General features: G+C 59.1%; 1 protein-coding gene across 6 annotated transcripts in view; it reads left to right on the top strand.

Annotated features, from left to right (window-relative positions):
* RGS12 (regulator of G protein signaling 12) overlaps positions 1–20,167 on the top strand; it is a 120,953-nt gene that overhangs the window by 21,124 nt on the left and 79,662 nt on the right. For all 6 annotated transcript variants that reach the window (XM_042937028.1, XM_042937027.1, XM_042937029.1 and 3 more), the window contains 2 exons: positions 3,165–5,133; positions 19,745–19,861. In XM_042937028.1, the coding sequence (XP_042792962.1) occupies positions 3,262–5,133; positions 19,745–19,861 (1,989 nt within the window). In that variant the 5' untranslated portion in view covers positions 3,165–3,261. The remainder of the gene's footprint in view (positions 1–3,164; positions 5,134–19,744; positions 19,862–20,167) is intronic.

The raw sequence follows: 20,167 nt of genomic DNA, 5'->3' as shown, positions 1-20,167 counted from the left end.
CGCCCGGTAGTTCCCGGTCTCTCTCCGGCCGCCGCGCACCGTGGGTGCTGTGCTGTGTGGCTTTGGCCTTTCGGCCCCGTGCTCAGCTCCGTGCCTGTCGCACCGCGAATGTGACTCTGGTGGCGCAGTCGTGGCGAGCCGGGGCGCCGTCCTCACAAAACGCCCCCCTGCACGGGGAGGGGTGGGGGCCGAGCCGTGGGGTGAGGGACTGCCGGTCCTCCTGCGGGCGCCGAGCACACAGCGCAGTCTGGGGACTGTCTGCCTCTTCCCGCGCCTCCCTCCTTGGGGCCTGTGGGCTGCTCAGGGCCCGGCCCGTCTGTGGCTTCTGGGTCTGGGACGCTGCCGGCCCGGGCTGGGCACACATGGGACCGTTGTATCCCGACCTCAACCTCGGGGGGCAGGAGGGGAAGCATCCGGGCAGCCGGTGTGTGTTTACTTCTAGGTCCCTCCAGTCTGAGGGATGAGTCGGTAAAGGAGTGACATTGTCACTCGGAGGGACTGATCCTGGTCGTGGGCGCAGTGAGAAGGGGACCGTGTGTCCTACTGTCTGTGCTGCTGGGAAGCTGTCGCTCCTTTCTGGCCTCGATCCCCTTTTCCGTGCAAGGAGGAGGCTGGACTGGACGGTGTCTTTGTCCACTCGGCCTGCTGCAGGACACCGCGTGCGGAGCAGCTTAAACCACAGCCTGTTTGTCACCAAGGGCCAGGTGCTCACAGAGCCAGTGTGTGGCGGGGACACTTCCTGGTTCCGGATGGTCACCTTCTCCTGTCGTCACGAGGCGGAGAGCAGGGACCACGGGGGGAGGGGCGAGGTCCCTCTCTCCTCTTTTACGAGGACACCAGGGGGTAGCATTTCAACACCCTGTGAAGTGGGGACACGCCCTCAGCCCACAGCAGCCCGTCCGGGTGTTGCCACCTGTCAGAATCACCCAGAAGGTGTGTGGGGTGGGGGTGGGACCTTGTCAAAACAGGCGGCTGGACTCACTAACCCCGAATCTCCTGGTGGAGGAAAGGGACCCAGAACAGGCACCTGAGTGGCCCAGATGGCAGAAATGCCCGTGGGCGTTGGAAACTGTGCCCTGTGGTTTCTTCTGGATTTCCCCGTCTGCCCCGCTCGTTCTACTATGAGCTGATGCGGTTTAGGGAAAAGTTAACGTGTAGGCTGTGCTTCTAAAGTGTGGCTGCAGGCACGGAGACGTGACTTGGATGAATTAGAAGGAGTTAGCGGGACACGACAGTGCGAGTCGACCAGAAATATCTGGGCAGGCCACAAAGAGGACCGTCACCCTGGGTCACGTCTCAGTGCCACGACTCTGGCGTGTGGAGGGATTACAGACGGGTGGCCGGGAGGTCTTCTGTCACCGAGGAGGGCAGGAGGGGCTCGCTGGCCCCTGTCCTGGGAGGGGTCACGCCCCCCCCCCATGCTGTCGCCTGCACCTGTGCGCCCCCCTCCCCCAGCACCAGGCTGGTTGCCTTAGCGCAGGCTCCGTGGCTGCGGAACAGTGACCGCGGCACGACTCTGTTCCCTCTATTCCCTCAGTTCTGGGGGTGGCTGGTCAAAATCAGTGTCACCTGCTGCGGTCACAGTGCGGGCAGGGCCCTTCGTCCTGGGGCCGCAGGGGAGAGTCTGTCCCCTCGCCTTTTGTGGCTTCTAGAGGCGCTCTGTTTGTGCACTCTGTGGCCCTTCCTCTGCCTTCACAGCCTGCTGCTCTGGCCTCGGCCTCTCTCTGACTCTGAGCCTCCTGCCTGCCTCTGGTGAGGACCCTGTGACCCTGGGGCCTGCCCGGATCATCCAGGATAAGCTCCTGGATGGCGGCTCCTGGAGGGGGGCGTCGGGGGTTGGGCATATCTGGTGGGGGAGCACCATTCGGCCTGGAAGAAAGAGGCCCAATGAGAGACCCTAAGACACTATTCTTGGCCAACTTTAATATACGCGTTTCTAGTGACGACTAGCGAATAGTTGGATGTCCATAGTCCTGAAATGATTAATTTATCGCCACTTAGGTATTAAGCGATATGGCAATTTAGAAATAAAGTGTTCTCTTGTGACTCTTACCTCCCAGGATGATTTTATTCAAACCCGCGTCCCGCACACCACGTTCTCTGTGTCGCCACGTCCGCCCGTGGGGCCGCCTCGGAGCAAACCTTTCTGTTCTCCAGCTCCGTCTCTAACGCGCTCCCCTGGCGGACGAGACCCCGCACGTGTTGTCACAACGCGCCCCACCTGACGCCCCGGGAGAGGATGCTGGCAGCTGGTGCCTGCTTCCTCAGGACTTGCCTCCCCCCCCCCCCCCCCCCCCCCCCCCCCCCCCCCCCCCCCCGCTTTACCCTGTGCCGATGGTGCCTCGATTTCACGGGGGTAAATCCCAGCCGTGAGCATGACTGTGCCGCGTCCTGTGTGTCCTCCTCGTGGGGCATCAGGTCTGGGCTGGGCCTGGGACCCTGACGCAGGTGTTTTCTGTGACAACCAGTACTTTTAATGATGAAGTCATCCCCTGGAAGGATTAAGGTTCCTATTCGCTTTTTTGTTGTTTTACCTGTTCTGTCCGGTGGCCTCTGTGGTTGACTGAGGTGGTTTCAGACTGACGTATTTTCCCCCACATGGTATCTTGTTCGAAGGCAATTAATCGAGGGAGGTGGCGGGATATGAGAGACACAAGCTGACTCTTCCCTGAGGGAGAACTGGTCGTGACGGAGGGGCTGTGATCAAACGGGGGGTCGGCCAGGTCACCCAGGTGCCTTTCTACCCCAGGTGTGTGGCCCGCGCTGCCTTTCGCTCTGGCTCCTCCCCTCCGGTTAAGACGCCGTCGGGGTGGCCGGGAGGGGTGCCTGGGCCTGCGCAGGAGCTGGGAGCCTCCCCTGCGGCGGCCCTCGGACTTCCCATCCGGGCAGGCGGCACTGCCACCGCCCTGTGTTCCTCAGCCCTGAACGGTTGGACGGGCGTCCCTTCCGGGAGACACGCTGTCTGCTCGTGGGAAGTTTCTTAGGCTGACCTGAAGGTTCCCTGTGCAGGCTGCTGCTTCTCTCTCACTCAGACATTTGTGTGGTGACCAGAGACTCTTCCTGTGGTGGCTTTTGTCACGAGCTACATTTTTATGTTTAGGAGATACCGGTAAGCAACGGGAACACGGGATGTTTAATAACAGGCCGTCTGTTCTCTCCCTCAGGGCGTCACTTCAAGAAGCAGCACGGTAGGCTCAGGCATTCCCTGAGCGCGGCCCCTGGACTAACGAGCTATGCCCCTGGTGTCGCAGGCCCGGCGAGATGTATAGAGCAGGGGACGCGGTGCAGCGTCCGCCTCACGGGCTGGCGCCCCCTCGCCTGAGGAGTGTGGAGGTGGCCAGAGGACGGGCAGGGTACGGCTTCACGCTCTCTGGCCAGGCGCCGTGCGTGCTCAGCTGTGTCCTGAGAGGGAGCCCCGCGGACTTTGTGGGCCTCCGGGCCGGAGACCAGATATTTGCCGTCAACGAAATCAACGTGAAGAAAGCATCCCATGAGGACGTGGTGAAATTAATCGGGAAATGTTCTGGTGTCCTGCACATGGTGATTGGCGAGGGCCTCGGCCACGTGGAGTCGTGTTCCAGTGATGAAGAGGTTGGATTTTACGAAGGAAAAGGCTGGCTCAAGCCCAAACTCGATTCGAAAGCGTTAGGTATAAACAGAGCCGAGAGAGTCGTGGAAGAAATGCAGTCTGGTGGGATTTTCAATATGATCTTTGAAAATCCTAGTCTCCGTGCAAGCAGTTCCGAGCCCTTGAAATTGAAACAAAGATCCCTTTCGGAGTCAGCTGCCGCGCGATTCGACCTTGGACGTGAAAGCGTAAATCACCCGAATCCCAACCTGCTTTCTAAGGAGGAAATATCAAAAGTTATGAATGACGATTCCGTTTTCAGTATCGGCCCCGAGAATCACGAAGATTTTGCGTTAGATGCGAGTATTTTAAACGTGGCCATGGTCGTGGGCTACTTGGGGTCCATCGAACTTCCTTCCACGAGCTGCAACCTGGAGTCCGACAGCTTACAGGCCATCCGTGGCTGCCTGCGGCGCCTGCGGGCGGAGCAGAAGATCCACTCCCTGGTGGCCATGAGGGTCCTGCACGACCGCGTGCGGCTCTGCACCGACCAGGCTGCCGTCCTGGCCGAGTACCCGGCCGAGAAGCTGGCCTTCAGCGCCGTGTGCCCAGACGACCGGCGGCTCTTCGGGCTCGTGACCATGCAGACGAGCGACGACGGGAGCCTGGCGCACGAGGACGAGGGCGCCTTGCGGACTTCCTGCCACGTGTTCATGGTGGATCCAGACCTGTTCAATCACAGGATCCACCAGGGCATCGCTCGGCGGTTTGGGCTGGAGTGCACGGCCGACCCCGACACCGGCGGCTGCCTCGAGTTCCCCGCATCCTGCCTGCCGGCCCTCCAGTTCATCTCCGTCCTGTACAGAGACATGGGCGAGCTGATCGAGGGCGTGCGGGCCCGGGCCTTTGCCGACGGGGACGCGGACGCCCACCAGAACACCAGCACCAGCAGCAACAGCGACAGCGGCATCGGCAACTTCCACCAGGAGGAAAGGAGCAGCCGAGTGCTGGTGGTCGACCTGGGTGCCGGCTCCGGCAGGCACGGCCCCGGCAGCGGCGGCGGCTGGGAGGGCGCGGGCGGGAGGGGCTCCCAGCCCCGGGGCGCCCCCTGGGGCGGGGCCTTCTGCCTCGACCCCGAGGGGGGCCCCCCGTTCGAGGCCGCCCCGCAGGCGGACAGGTGCCGGGACTTCGGTAAGCACCTAGGGCCCGCCGCTCACGTGGAGCTGCCCCCGGCCTCCTCGCGGAGCTCGGTCCCCCCTTCCAAGAGGGGCGCCGCGGGCCATGGCCAGCGGTGGCTTCCGGTGCACGTCCTGCAGGAGTGGCCGTGCGGACACGCCAGTGACCAGGAGTCGTACACGGACTCCACCGACGGGCGGTCCAGCGTCAACTGCGGCACGCTGCCCCCGCCCATGAGCAAGATTCCCGCGGACCGCTACCGGGTGGAGGGCAGCTTGGCACAGGCGCCGCTGAGCACCCAGAAGAGGGACTGGCCCAGGAAGGCCTTTGGGGTGCAGAACCTTTTCGGCCCCCATCGACAAGTTAGAAAGACTAAGGAGGACAAAAAGGTAAGCCCGCTGGGCGCGGTCTACACACGTGAGCTTGATTTTGTGACGCGCTCTGTCCCTGGTGGAGCGGAGCGTGTTGACGGCCGAGTCTCCAGTCCCGGCTCCGTCGGGCTGCCCTGTGCCTCTGTCGCCACCACGGGGTGTGTTTGGTCACGTGCTGCAGGCTCTGTCCTGCCGGGGAGCCCTCTGGGTGCTGCCCCCTCTCTCGGGTCCTGGGCGGGACACCTGGGCGGGGCGGGTGACGCAGCCTGGGCTGAGGCCCTCCTTCCTTCGGGCCGTTTCCTGCTGCCGGTGCCTGGGACGGTCCTGTCCCTGGCCCCTTCGGAGCCGATGCCATCTGTGGGCTCGGGCAGCACGCCCTTTTGAGGTGAGAACACAGTTTTTTTTTGTTTTTGTTTTTTTTTTTGGTTGTTAATGTTTTATTCACTTATTTATTTTTTTGAGAGAGAGAGCGTAAGCGAGGGAAGGGCAGAGAGAGGGGGACAGAGGATCTGAAGCGGGATCTGCGCTGACAGCAGCAGGCCCGATGTGGGGCTCGAACTCATAAACTGCGAGATCATGACCTGAGCGGAAGCCAGATGCTTAACGGACTGAGCCACCCAGGCGCCCCTGAGGTGAGAAAATTCTTGAAGCACAGAGACTGTTGACTTCAGGACAGGATGCTTCCCAGGGTGTGGATCCTTGCTCTGTGTCCTTCATCTGGAAAATCCTGCTGTGAAAAAAGTGGCAGCTGAACTCAGCAGTGGGCTGGTGGCTCGGCTCCCTGCTCGCCACAGATGAGCATCAGGGGGACCCGCCGGGGCCGGCACTGCCCTGAACGTGCCTGTGTCCCTTTGGGGCCCTCTGCCTCCCCCCCGGGAGCTCGGTGTGGAGCCCGAGGGCAGGAGTCAGCGTGCGGGACTTTGCTCAGCAGGGGGGTGGCCAGCGGCACTGGTGGGACAGGCCGAGAGCCACCGTGTGGCGGTCGCTGTAACCGTGGAGCGGTGTTTCCAAGGCACTTTCCTCGGAGGACTTTCGTGATTGTAAAATTCCTTTTCTGCTTGGGTCCGCGTCCTGGTTCTCAACAGTGGAAAATGTCACAACGAATCCCTCCGAGGGCGGCTGGCAGGTGAGGGCAGGGTCCGGGACAGAGGAAAGGGGAGGGGCGGCTTGGCGAATATTCTGTTGGCAATCACACCCTTCCCGTGTCGTAGTTTTCACCCTAAAACACGTTAAAGACAATAGAAAGCGGGAGGAACGGACAGACTCCCCCCCAACTTTACCTCCTCCAGGAGGCCATGGCCACATTTCCACGTATCTAAGGATGGATGTTTGTTTTTATAAACAGTTGTGATCGTGTGGGTTTTCGACTCCTGTTTCTAAACTGCGGGCGCTTGTGGTTCTGCCACAAGCACACCCCATCCCTCGTCCCCCCGCCGCCCCGGGGCTGAACCGCACGGGGCCTGTGTTCTCGGGGCGCGGCCGCCCCCGCCCGGCTCCTTCCCACCTGCCCCCGCTGAGCCGGCTGTGGCGTGGGCTTCTCCCACCCGAGCCTCCCGTCAGCTGGGGTGAGCTGGGAAGCGGAGGCCCGGAAGGTGGCCACCGTTTCCCGAAACCAGACGCGTCAGCACCTCTTGGGGCACGTGTCCCACTAGTGCATGCACTCTCCAGCCCCACTGCTGGTGTGTCAGTGCCCGATCACACGGGTGGACAGAAATGGGATTTGTGCGGCTCTCTGTGGACCGGGTGCCCCCTCGCCCGCCCTTCGTCCGAGGTGAAGGCCCTGTCTACACGCTGTGGAGCTCCCGCCATCTCAGACCGCTCCCGGTGCAGCTCTGACCTCGGGGAACCCGTGGGGCAGGGGTGCTGTGGCCCCCGTTCTGCAAGTGAGGTGACTTGTCCTCGAGGGGCTGAGTGACTTCTCTAAGGTTTAAGGTTTAACAGGACGAAGCAGGGTCATGATTCAAACCGTGGGCTTTTTTTTTTTTTTTTTTTAAGATTTAATGTCGTTAGAGCAGTTTTAGTCTTACGATAAAAATTGAGAAAGTGCTGACACTTCCCACATACCCTCTGCCCTGACACGTGCACAGCCTCCCCCCTGTGAGCACCCCCACCAGAGAGCTGCCTCGTTACGACTGACGGACCTCCACCCCCGCGTCGTCATCACCCAGAGTCCCCAGTTCGCGTCAAGGTCCCTCTCGGCGTGTGCCTTCCGCGGGCTCGGACGCACGCGTGATGGCAGGCAGACCCGCCGTTACGGTCTCGCCCGGCGCGGTCCACTGCCCTCGACACCCCTGGGCCCCGAGCTGTTCTGCCCTCCCCGGCCCCCAGCCCCCGGCCCCCGCTGATCTTACCGTCCCCGCCGTCCTGCCTGTTCCGGAATGTCCCGTGGATGGTCGGCCACACGGCGTGCGGCCTTTTCAGACCCGCCGCTCGCCCTCAGTCATGCGCGTCCACACTTCCTCCGGGTCTCTTGCCGGCTTGATGGCTCGTCTCTTTCTAGCGCCAGGTAATATCCCGCCGTCTGGAGGGACCGCGGCTTATTCGTCCGTCACCTGCTAAGGCCACGTTAGTTACTCCTGGGTTTTGGTGATTATGGATAAAGATGCCGTTCACACCCGAGCTCAGCTTTTGGTGTGGACATAAGCCGTCGGCTCCTTTGGGTAAACGCCAGGCAGCGCGATTGCGGGATCCGGTGGCGGATGTTTAGTTCCGTGAGAAACCGCCGCCGATCTCCCGAAGCGGCCGCACCGCGATCCTGAGTTCCCGCCAGCCGTGACCGGCAGCTCCTGTCGCTCTGTGTCCTCGCCACGTGTGTGTGTGTGTGTTGGGTGGGGGGGGGCAGAGTCCTGGATTTGGCTGTTCGGACGGGTGTGCAGTGGGGGTCGCGCTGTTACTTTGATTTGCATTTCCTTGGTGACCAAGACGTTGACCACCTTCTCCATGCTCCCCCTGTCTTGTGCTTGCAGCCTGAGGCTGGTCTCGTTCTCTTGACGTGGTCTTTCCCAGAGCAGAACCTTTCCATTTGGACGCAGCCCAGCTGATCGGCTCTCGCTCACGGATTGTGCCTTCAGTGCTGTCTCTGAACAGGCCCCACCCACCCCAAGGTCGTCTAGCTTTTCTCCTGTGTCGTCTTCGAGTTTTATAGTTTTTTATTTCCCATTTAGGTGAATGACCCCATTGGGGTTGATTGCTGCGAAGGCTGGAAGGTCTGTGTCCACGTTCATTTTTCTGCACGTGGACGTCCCAGGGTTCTGGCGCTGTGTGTCGACCCGCTGCCTTCGCTCCTTTGTCAAGACCCGCGCGTGTCCCTGTGAGGGTCTCTGGCTGCTCGGTAGCCATCTCTCACCTTGAGCGCAAGCGTGGTGACAGTGAGGTGCTGGCTGTCGTGGCTCGGGCCGTGACGAGAGGCTGAGAGAGCGCAGTGGCATCGGTGTGTTTCTCCTGTTGGAAAATGACAGTCTGGCGCTCACCAGTTGACCCGAGAGGGGTTCTGTGAGCTCGTCGGGCTGGGTGTCTTTATCTTTAAATCTTACTGACAAGGACAGTCAGGTTTTTATGCGTCAGGGGATTTGCCCAAGTTCCAGTGCAAATAAGTGCTCACGCTGAGACTGCTCGCGGTCTGTCCTGCATAGACTAGTTTGTGACCTGTCTCCTCTGCAGTGGTGATGGGACACCCAGTTCATCTCAAAATAAGTGCTAATGAATGGTGTTTTATTGGGTTCTGCCATAATCTCTTGAAGGTTATCAGTTGCTTTCTACCTTGCTCAAGGGTTTCTCCTTCATTAGCTCAGCCTAATCCCACAGCCTCCCTTGCTGTAGCAGCAGAAGCTTCCAGAGGCTGGGGGGTGGTCTCCTGGTGTCCCTCCTGGAGGCTTGTCAGGATGAGGACGGGGGGGCGGGAGTGGGGTGCCACACAGTGGGGGCCCCAAGTTACTCCCATGCTTCTTGGCAGAATTAGGCTGCAGCCCGGAGACAGAAAACACACCAGGATCGGAGCAGGGAAACAGAGTGGACAAGTGTTAACTAGACCAAAGGCAGTGAGCTGCCTGGAGGGAGAGCCCTCGGGGACCCTGGGGCAGGCCCCACAGCAGGGGCGAGGCAGAGGCCAGCAGGGGAGAGGCTGCAAGCTGGGAGGCTGCCCCTCAGGGCCACGCTGCCGGGCCTCGCCTCTGGGTGCTGACCGAACGCTCTGTCCCCACGGAGACAGTGTAGAAACCCGTCGGAGCCACTGCAGGACTGGGCGGCTGTCCCCAAGAAAAACGGCGCAGCACCGCTCACCACTGCCTGGAAGACGTCCAAAACCAGAGCAAGCTCCTGTTGGAACTGTGACACCTCCCTCCCTCAAGGCCTGGGGGACCCCCCCCCCCCCCCCCCCCCCGCCCAGCGGAAGCCTGGAGGCCAGCAAGCCACGGGGAAGGGGCTTCCTGTCCTGGTTACAACAGGAGTGGCAGCCCCGGGGGCTCTGCCTCTTCCTCCTGTGGAGAGGCCAGAGGGGAGGCAGAGGCACAGACCGGGCAGGTGGGGCCTGGGCAGGTGCGACCTGAGCCGGTGACACTGTGGGAGAGCTAAGTGGTGTTTATAAGTAGATGATTTCCCGCTCTGTTTACTCTGATTTTCTTTTTGCTGGGTGTCCGTGGCCAGGATGCACTAAGGGAGCGTGTGACTGAGAGAGGGGTTGACGGGAAAGAGAAAACCCAAGACCCTGAAATGCTGTCTGTGTCATCAAAATGATTCAGCTACATTTAACTCGAATTAAGGATGTTTAATTCTGCTTTTTTGAAAACTGATATCCTCAGACTAACATTAATTAAAGTATCTGGTTAAGTAGCAAAATCCGTTGTTAAACTTTGCACATAATGGATTTTGGAAAATTTTTAAATGAAAACATGTTATTTTTTGATACTACCTAAAGGATTTATTGTTGTTATTTTGAAGTGAATTAATAAAAATTTTTAAATATATCGGTTTAATATGGAAATTGTCAATAGATGATGCCCACGGAGACAAAAGCTCTTGGGGCCTCAGTGCTTTGTATGAGGGGCATCCTGGGAGCACAGCGTTTGGGGACCGCTGCCCCGGAGAGGCTTGCCGCTTTGCAGGAGGGCCCCGCTAGGGCTGAGTCCTTCCAAACTGGCAGTGTTGGTGAGAGCCTAAAAAATACCTTTCTGATCAAATAAGATGAAAAAATGCTGTTAACTTCATGGACTCATTTAAAAGTAGGGGTGCCTGGGGGGCTGTCGGTTAAGGATGCAACTTGGGCTCAGGTCGTAATCTCATGGTTCGTGGGTTTGAACCCCTTGTCGGGCTCTGTGCTGACAGCCGGGAGCCTGGAGCTGCTTCAGATTCTGTGTCTCCCTCTCTCTCTGCCCCTCCCCTGCTCGCTGTCTTTTTCTCTCTCTTGAAAATAAATAAGAAAACATTAAAAAAGTGTTTAAAGTAAGAGGAGTTTCAGCACTGTTACCGCAGGACTAATTTCACAGTGTCCTAAACGCTGTATGTGGAGTGCGTCCTCTGTGACGAGAAGGTGTGGGCAGGCCACGCTGGCGTAGAGGCCGCGCCTTTACGAGGACCTGTTCCTTCTGTGTTGTGTTGCCATCCTCTGCCCGTGACCCTCACCCAAACTCCAGGTACAAGACAGTGTCATGCGGGGGCACCTGGGGGGGCTCCATCAGTTAAGCATCCGCCTCGATTTCCGCTCCGGTCATGATCTCGGGGTCGTGAGTTCGAGCCCCGTGCTCGCGAGAGTCGCCCCCTCTCCCTCTCTCTCTGCCCCTCCTCCGCTCAGTCTGTCTCTCTCAAATAAATTAATTAATTAAAAAAAAAAATAGCGTCATGCCCACGTTGCAGCGGGCAGGGAGCCACGGCCGGAGTGTGTTCCTGTTCCCGCGGTGCCGGGTGGGTCGGCCGAGTCCCGGGACAGCCCCGCTGCAGGGAGGCTGGAAGGTAGTCGTTAGCCGCTCAGTGGATTCCCGTGGCGTGTCAGGCGTCCGCCCCGCGTGGTGGGTCCACGCACCACCTTGTGGGAGGCTCCTCCCGGCACACGAGGTGAAAAAGGCCACAGAAATACGCATAGTCAACGTAATCCCATTTTTGTGTAAAAACCTCAGCACCCCTCAACTAAACCTATGTTTTACAGGATACATCTGTTTAAAAAAATAAAGTGTACATATGTTTATATATAAATACACGGGAAAACATTCAAAGGAAGTGCTCCAAACCGATAGTGGGAGCTACCTCGGGGGTGGGAGGCAAAACTGGGGATGGGTCCAGGACATTTTTGTTTTATCTTCTGTTATTCTGAGTTTTTATCACGGGAATACGAACATATTTTACCTGCTAAAAATAATTCCTTTGGAGAAAAAAATGATTTTTCTTCATTCTTTTCCTACGAACAGAGTGCGAGGCCTGGCACCGGATGCCCGAGGCTGGGTTCGTGTGGCCCAGCCAGTGATGGGTTCGGCAGGGGTCAGGCCAGGAGGGGACTGGGCCCGACAGACAGGTCTTGTGCAGTTTCCCAGCACAATGAGAGGAAGTTTTTTTGTTTGTTTTTTTTATTTTTTTTAATGTTTATTTACTTTTGAGAGAGAGAGAGAGAGAGAGAGAGAGACACACACAAAGCGTGAGCGGGGGAGGGGCAGACAGCGAGGGACACACAGAACCGGAAGCAGGCTCCAGGCCCTGAGCTGTCGGCACAGAGCCCGACGCGGGGCTCGAACTCACGGGAGATCGTGACCTGAGCCGAAGTCGGACGCTCAACTGACTGAGCCACCCAGGCGCCCCGAGAGGAAGTTTTAAAATAGATTGCAGATAAAAGTTCCAGAGAATACTGAAGAGGCCACAACTAAGGCTCCGTGATTTAAATCCTTCTGCAAAGAGCGGCTTTGCTCATTACCTACCCTGTGTAAACAACGCCCCAAATCGGAGGGAAGGGAAGCAAACAGATGGGCCGGGAAAGTCAGCGGGTGGCCGGTGCCCACGAACCCGACAGTGCGGGGAGCCTCCGCGGGTCTGCGCACCCCTTCCACGCCAGGAGCCCCTTTGGAGCAGCGGAGCGCCGCGGGGGGGATCGGGGCCCTGTGGGGATGCGGGTCAGGTGCCGGGGAGCTTCCCGGGGAGGCAGGACCGGGGGCTGAGGGACAGAGACACCGCTTACCGCCCTGCTGTGGTTTTGTGTGGTTTCCAGGGAAGGCCAGCGCCTTGAGAGCTCAGCGGCCGCGGCGCTCCTGCGGGAGTCAGCAGGGTTCGAGTCCCGCAGCGGTGGTTATGTAGCTTGTAGCTGTGCTGCCCTCTGGGCTTTGTAAACAGTGGTGACAACTTGTTTGGTGATCGCTCCGTGTCGTTCCACCGCTGTAGCCGCGACGCTGTCGGCAGCTCTCTCGTCTCCATCGTGACCGCAGCAGTGCACACACTCGCACGCGCACTGAGCTGGCGGAGACGGGGCGGTGCTGCTGCTGAGCTTCCTGCTCACGCCTGCGTCCCCGGCTGTGCGGGCGGAGGAGGCCCCCGGGGGCCGTTCCGGTGCTTGCTCACCTTCGCACAGTTTTTAGTATCCGCCCTCGTTCGTGTTGACGGGAGACGCCGGGTCTCCGGAGCGGGGACAGGTTTAATAACTGACTCACAACGACCACACTCGTTCCTGGCGCTCGATCCTTACCCCTGGGCCGTTGCAACGGCAGCCACGTCGGGTGTCGCCCTACACGCACCGGGGTTGTGCTGTAGGTGAGGAGACCTGAAAACAGGAATCGGGGAGCTTATACGCACGCTGAGAGGGGACAGAGACCCTGGCTCTTTGAGCAAGTGACCTTGGAGACAGAAGGGAGGACTCTGGGTTTTCCCTCCTACGCTTTGCAGTGTAGACAGATGTGTCCGGAGGGAGGGGGACACGGCCGGCCCCTCCCCAGATATGCTCACCTCATCCCTGAGATGTAAGGACTGGCCCCGGGGAGGTGAATCTGTCCCAGAGTTTGCCCTGTCTGTTCCCTCGTAATTTAGCGGCCGAGTCCAAGACCGGGAGACTGTGGGTCCAGGTTCTCCGGCTCGGTTTCCCGACGGTCCCGGGCCGCTAGCGTGAGCGCCAGACGGCGCCACGTCCTTGCCGGAACTCGCCCGCCGGGCTTCTGACTTTCCTGCCCGTCTAGTGGATGGGAGATGACACTCTACCGTGGCTTTGCCCGTGAAGACGTTGCTGAGGGACCCGCTCACACCTGTGCCCACTTGTGTTGGGTTCTCTTTTTTCTTGATTTGTAGAAGCTACAGATACCGGCTGCTAATCCTGCGACGATTGTGTCGCACATACACTGACTCCGTTTGTGGCTTGTGTTTTCCGCTTGCTCTGTGGGGACTTGATGAACAGAAGCTCTTGACCTTAATGTCAACCAACTTGTCAGTCTTCTCACGATTTTCAGTGTTGATTCCTGACCTCATCGCTATCCCGAGGTCAGGAATATTCTTCTTTTTGTCTTAAAATTGTTTTGGAGGTGATCTTTAAGAATGGAATAAGGTGGGTGGCAAGCTGATTTTTCCTCTCTCTCCGGATGACTGTGGGGCTGCTGTTACTCACGTGTGCTCTGTTTCCCATGTCCGTACCTCCACCAATACTTGACTTTTGAAATTGAGGCTTGGTAATGAGTCTTTGGATCCGAAGTGCCAGATCTCCTTACCTTATCTTGGCTATGCTGAGCCTTGCTCTTTCACGTAAGATTTTACAGTAAGTTTGTAAATTCTCCAAAACGCCGCTGACGTATTTTTGCAATTGTATTTTCGTCTGTAGACCCATGGGAGAATTGACATCCTTAGAATGTTGAGTTTTCCTATCCGTGAAATTGGTATTTGTCTCCATTTACTTAGGCTTCATTTTCTTTCAGTAAAATTTTATAACTCCCTTTTTTTTTATATATATTTTTTAATGTTTTATTTCTTTTTGAGACAGAGAGAGACAGAGCATGAACGGGGGAGGGCAGAGAGAGAGGGAGACACAGAATCGGAAGCAGGCTCCAGGCTCTGAGCCATCAGCCCAGAGCCCGACGCGGGGCTCGAACCCACGGACCGCGAGATCGTGACCTGAGCTGAAGTCGGACGCCTAACCGACTGAGCCACCCAGGCGCCCCTATAACTCCCTTTTTTAAAAATTAGATTTATTTAATTAGATTTATTTTTAGAGCTTCCTTTCTGTAATCAGCTCTGGGACACTGGGGTCTGTGTCCCCTTCCCCTGGCCAGCAGGGTCCCCTCTGGCTCTGCCTCCAGAGGTCCTGGGGGAGTGGCCAGGAGGGAGGAGGAAGGTCCAGACCCTTCCTGTCTGCTCCCTGCAGCTCCTCACCCCTGCCCAGCAGTTCTTCCTCCTGTAGCCTCTGAGACCAGTTTTCAGCTCCCCCTTCCCCCTGGGCCAGTCTCATAGTCCTTCAGGCACCATGTGGCCACATCCGAGGTCTGGGTCCCCCACCAGCGCTCCCCTCCCTCCCCCCATCTGGCTGCTGAGTTTACATCACTGCTTCCTCTGTCCCTGGGGGTGCAGTCCCTTCCCACGGCGGCCGTCTCCTGACCTCTTAGGATCTTTTTCTGCCTTTCCGGGTCTCTGACGCCTGGTTAGAGGTTCTTTCCATGAAGTTGTCCCTGTTGAAAGACGTGGTGTGGTCTTGCTGTCTGCCTAGACGCTGCCTGATACGCCAGGAGCCGTAAATATGTCGGCTGGAAGTCTTACCTCTCAAATTCTCTATGTTCCCTCTTTTTAGAAAAACCTTCAGAGGATCTGGTCTCCATTTTGAACTAAATAGTCTCCTTTTTAGGGACGCCTGGGGGGCTCAGTCGGTTGAGCATCCGACTCGGGTCATGATCTCACAGTTTGTGACTTTGAGCCCCGCGTCGGGCTTTGTGCTGACAGCTCAGACCCCGGAGCCTGCTTCGGATTCCGTCTCTCTCTTTCTGCCCCTCTTCTGCTTGTGTGCTTTCTCTCCCTCTCTCAAAAACACATAAATAAGACACGGAAGAGAAATAGTCTCCTTTGTGAGAGTTTACTTGTTCGGTAAGTGCTTCCTGACACCTGCTGTGTACCGGCCCGGTGGGAAGTGGGGGGCATTATGCGAGCAGGACAAACACAGCTCTGGCCCCACTGGGGCTGACGGTCTAGCGTTTAGACCCTGGGTTCGGAATTTCTAGTTCTAATCGTAAGTGAAACACGCAGGTCCCCGGCTCGCCCCGGGCCTCCAGCTGGGCGACCCTGAGCGGGTGCCTCACTGGCTCCCGCGTTCTTGCGGGGAGATTGAGGAGGTTGGACTGGCTGGTCTAGGTCACTGCTTGTGCTGAAATGAGCCACTTCCAGTGGCGGCTCCGTGGGACGGTTCAGTGTGGCTGCACTCTTGCGGAGGCAGTTTGGCACCCTGGGCCGTGGGGTTCTGCCTTCCCCCGTTTGCTGGTGTTCCCACCCTGGAGAGGCCCCGACACCTCTCAGCCTTGGCCGGGACGCGTGAAGGCATCCCCGAGGGGCCCTCCGCCGTTCATGATTTGAGGCGGACGTAGCGGGTGGGCGGCTTCTCCGAATCCTACGCGGGGTCCCGGTGCACGGGAGGGCCCTCTGGTTCTTCCGGAAGCCTGGCCTCATGCTGCTGCAGGTGACGCTGGCGGTCCGGCCGTGATCTCGACGTCTGGAGTCAGGCTTTGTAGGTGGCTCTTGGGGCAGCGAGACGGAGCCTGCTCCCTGTGGCTGGGCCACGCGGACGTGACATGTGACCTGGCGTCGCCCCTCGCCTCCTGTAGTACTTGGCGCTGAGTACTACTACAGCGCTCAGTACTTGTGCTGAGTTGTCAGCAGTTGAAGAGGGGAGTTGGTGCCGAAGGGGGGCCGGTGTCCTGGCCGTGTCATGTCCCCTCTGGCGCCGTGTGGGGAGAGTGAATACCCCGTGCCCGAGGGATGCTGAGTCCGCGGGCATTTCCTGGTCGTTCCCGCAGGAACTTCTCTGTCTTCACACGGGAAGGGGGCGGTGGAAGCAAGCAAACAAATGCCGAGGTTCTGCTCGTCGGTGAACTGCTGGAGTGCGGCCACCCCCAGTCTGTTCTGGGCAGGGGTTTTCTTCTGTCTGCTCGCTTGTTAAGCTTCTCTCTCTCCTTTACGCTTCAAAAGCCCGCGGGTCTGCGTGCGGGACCAGGTGTCGGCTGCGATGAGGTGGCCCGGTCCCGGCCTGGGTGTCGTCTGCAGCCTCCTGGGCTTAAAACTTACACTTGGGTCTTGTCACAAAGCCACGTGCTCCCTACCCACTCCCCCCAGATGAGGATTTGGAACAGCACACACGTGAGTTGTGCGAAGGGCTCGCCTCGTACGCGTGTGGAGGCGCCCTTGCTCTAGCAACGGACTGACGTTTGCCGCGTGCTCACCTCGGCTGTGGCCGCGCGTTCGAACGGCTGCTGGCTTCCCTGGCCCATCGGCCCTGGGCCCCCTGATGCTGGGCACTTAGGTGCCCGCATGACTCGTCTTCCTTGGCTCTTGCTCTTCTCCCAGCCCTGTGCTGGGCAGGAGGTGTTCAGAGGACAGAGGGCCCTGCTTCCTGGGCCACTTTGTGCCCCGGGGGCGGGGGTGGGGGGGAACCAGCAGCCTCGGAGGGGGCCCCAGGGCAGCCCCGCAGCCAGTGCAGTTAGCGGTGGCCTCTGAAAAGAGGAGCCTGGGGACCATGGCCAAAGGCAGGGTGGCGAAGCGGGTGCCCGGAAGTGTCTGGACGGCAGGGACCAGGCCTCACCCGCTGCGTGGCATCCCCTGAAGGGTGCTGAGCAGGGGTACCGGGCAGGTGTCAAGGAGCACATAGCGCAGGGCGGGGGAGGGGGAGGACCCCAGAGGGGGCTGGCCACCCCACACTGGCCCTGGGGCCAGGGGGAGCAGTGGTCTGGAAAGAGATGGCCGGGCTCCGGATACATTTTTTATAGATAGAATCAGCTTTTGCGTATTTTTTGAAAAAGAAATTTCTTAGACAAATTCTTCTCGAGAATGGGTCGTATCTGGTCACCTGCTGGCAGGGAACCAGCCCGGTGAGCAAACAGCAGGAGGCAGAAGGCCGGGCGGGTGCGGACAGTGTCGGAGAGCCAGGGCCTGGGGTGCCGGCCACCAGGCCGGGACGCACCTGGGTCTGAACGGGAGCCACAAGGCTCCCCCCCCACCCCCAGCAGTGTCCCCGAGACCAGCATAGAGGCAGTGCGCACAGGCCACCCAGCCCTGTCAGGGGACGAGCGGATCTTCTGTGCAACTTGATTTCTCAGCGGGAGCTCCCGGCTGAGTTCCGGCTCGGTCCACGGGGGAGGCCCGTCGCAGCTCCCACAGCTTCACCGGGGGACCGCTCAGGGTGACGGCTTTCCACCTGCTGTCCCCTGGGCTCCTCTCTGGGGGTGTGGGTGTCGTGGTCACCTCTCTGTGCTCCTGCACCCGTTGTCCCTTGTTACACTTAGCTGCTGTCCTGCTCCCCGCGCACAGCACCATCCGCTATGCGTACAGGAAGAGGGAGAGGTGCCTTTGCTGTGACAGCGTGCAGACAGACGGCTTCTCGAGCTCTTGGTGGGATGTTAGGGCTCGCGAGGTACTTGTATTACTCGTCCCGAGGACTCCGAGCGGCGGCTGCAGGTGCGACCCTCGGATGTCCCGCCCTTTCTCTTCACACCTGCCCTTTATGCTGTCCCTGAGACAGTCCCTCCCTCCCTCCCTCCCTCTGCCTCCCTCTGCCTCCCTCCCTCTCTCTCTCCTTCCTGCCCTTCCTCCTTCTCTCCATCTTCCTCCCTCCTCCCTTCCCTCCCCTACTCCTGTCCTTCCCCTTCCCTCTTTTTCTCCATCCCTTCCTCCTACCCCCACCGTCCCTCCTTCCCCCTCCTTCTCCCCTCCCTTCTTTCCCCTCCCTCCCCCTCCCTCCCCTGTCCCTCTTTCCCTCTTTCTTCCTCCCTCCCTGTCTCTCCCTCACCCTCCCTCCCTCTCCGTCTCTCTCTCTCCCTCCCCTTCTGCCCCGTTTTGCTGTTTCTGCCGCTGCTTCTTGGGTCAGTTCTTCTGCTCCCCGTGGCCAACAGGCTGCCAGTTCCTGAGCTTACGCGCTGTATTTCGGACGACTTCGCTGAAGCGTCCGTGCCAGTGCCGTGTGCGGCGTGGCCTTGCCCTGCCTGTCCCGCCGCTGCGTTCCAGCCTGGCCTCTGCTCCTGCCAGCCCGGCCTTCTCTTCTCCCTGGGAGTGAGGCCCTTTCTCAGCCTCCCAGCGGTCCTGACCCGCAGTCACTGTCCTCAGTGTAGCCTCCAGGGGCCTCTGGTTTCTTCCAGAGTGTGGCCCGCAGCCACGGGTAGCCTCTCAGGGGGACCTGTAGACGGGGAGTTGCTTGGAGCCCGAGACCTGTCGTGTGCTCCTCCCGGGCGCCCCGTGCTCCTGTGCCCGCGACCGTGCTGGAGACACTTGTGGAGAGCCCCGTGGCCACACGGAGTAGGCGAAATGAAGGCCGTTGCTATCGACACCTATGTGACTTTTTAATAAAAATGAAAGGATTCAAAATAAGGTGCTCGTTTCTCTGGTTCGGGCCTGAGTGATTGGGGGGCAGGGGTGAGAAGCCGGGTTCTGGGTGTCAGTACAGCATAGCGTGAGGGGAGCGGCCAGTGGCTGGAAGGAGCCGGGGGGAGGCCGGGAGGGGAAGGAGGGAGAGCCAGGGCTCGGTGGCCTCAGGGCCGCTGCCCTCTCGGAGGCCACTGTGACTGGAGGGCCCCTCGAGTCTGTGTCAGGAACGTTGGGTGACGGCGGTCCCGGTGTTAGGCAGCCGAGTGGCCCGGGTGCAGGTGCAGTCCGGGGACAGGGGGGGAGCGAGGGCGTGTGTGGGGACGGCTTGGTGCCGAGACAGCCCCCAGAGCTGTACGAGGCGGTGAGGCGAGGCCGCCTCCCTGCAGGACGGCCGAGGTTCTCGTGCAGGAGGAGGGTAGAGGGGGTCAGGGCCTGCCTCCCAGTTTGCAGAAAACACACTCACTTCCTCTGTGCCTGAAATTGGTCACTTTAGGGTTTCGAGTACCCAGGATATCAGAGATTTCAGCTGTGAGGCCTTTTACGTTTAAAATGGGAGGGCTTCTTTGTTGGACCCAGATCGCATTTGGGGAAGTGACAATCCCATAATGACAGTGAATTAATTCTGGTCATTTCCCAGAGAAAGAACAAGACGTGTTAATGGCCTGTTGTCCTGTGCACCTGAGTTGGTCTGGTCTTTAGACACCAGCTGACCATCTGGGGATTCTTCAATTTCCTCGGATGCCTGTGAAATTATGTAAAAGCATAACGTTTACATTAATAGTTACTTCTCTGGCCACACCCGTTATGTTTTCCCCAGTTATTCGTCCGTGGTTCTTCATTTGCTCTTTTGGTGAGAGCCTTTGGGGGCCGGTCAGCCGGCACAACCCTCCTTGCGGTTTGCAGGCGTGAGCCGGGGCTCGTCTCCGGGCACCGAGCTTCAGGGGCAGAGCGGATGCGTGGAGATCCTGGGGTGACTTTTATTTTCAACTTTGGGTTTTGGATCGGGGTCGTTCGTACAGAGCATGAGATTAACCCGGGACGACCCTCTTGTCTCCACGGCAGGGTGTCAGGCAGAACTCAGCCTCTCTTCCCGAGAAGGTAACGTGATGTACTTTTTCTTTGTGTTTAGGGCTCAAAGTTTGGGCGGGGAGTTGGACTCACTCAGACTTCTCAGCGCACTTCTGCTCGGAGATCATTTGGAAGATCCAAGAGATTTAGTATCACTCGCTCCCTTGATGATCTTGAGGTAATTGAATTTTAGTTATTTTCTTTCTCCATCAGGTTTTTAAAAATGAACGTCGGTCGTGCAGATACGCCTGAATCTTCCTGGAATCCCACCCTCACCCATTCCCCTCCCTCCTTCTCCTGCTGTCGCCCTGATCTTCAAGTGTGGGGGGCCTCTCCTGCACATCCGGACCTTCCCTGCCCCCCCCCCCCGCCCCCCGCCCGTGTCTGCGGACCGTCTCCTGTCTCATCGCTGCCCCTCTTGCCCCACGAGTCTGCGGACATCACCGTGCCTTGCTGTAAACGTGGTAGACGTGAACTTGACTCG

This window comes from Panthera leo, chromosome B1 (genome assembly GCF_018350215.1).
Source record: "Panthera leo isolate Ple1 chromosome B1, P.leo_Ple1_pat1.1, whole genome shotgun sequence".
NCBI classification, from domain to species: Eukaryota; Metazoa; Chordata; class Mammalia; order Carnivora; family Felidae; genus Panthera; species Panthera leo.
The sequence above is the reverse complement of the archived record's forward strand: the minus strand, read 5'-3'. Positions and strand labels throughout refer to the sequence as shown.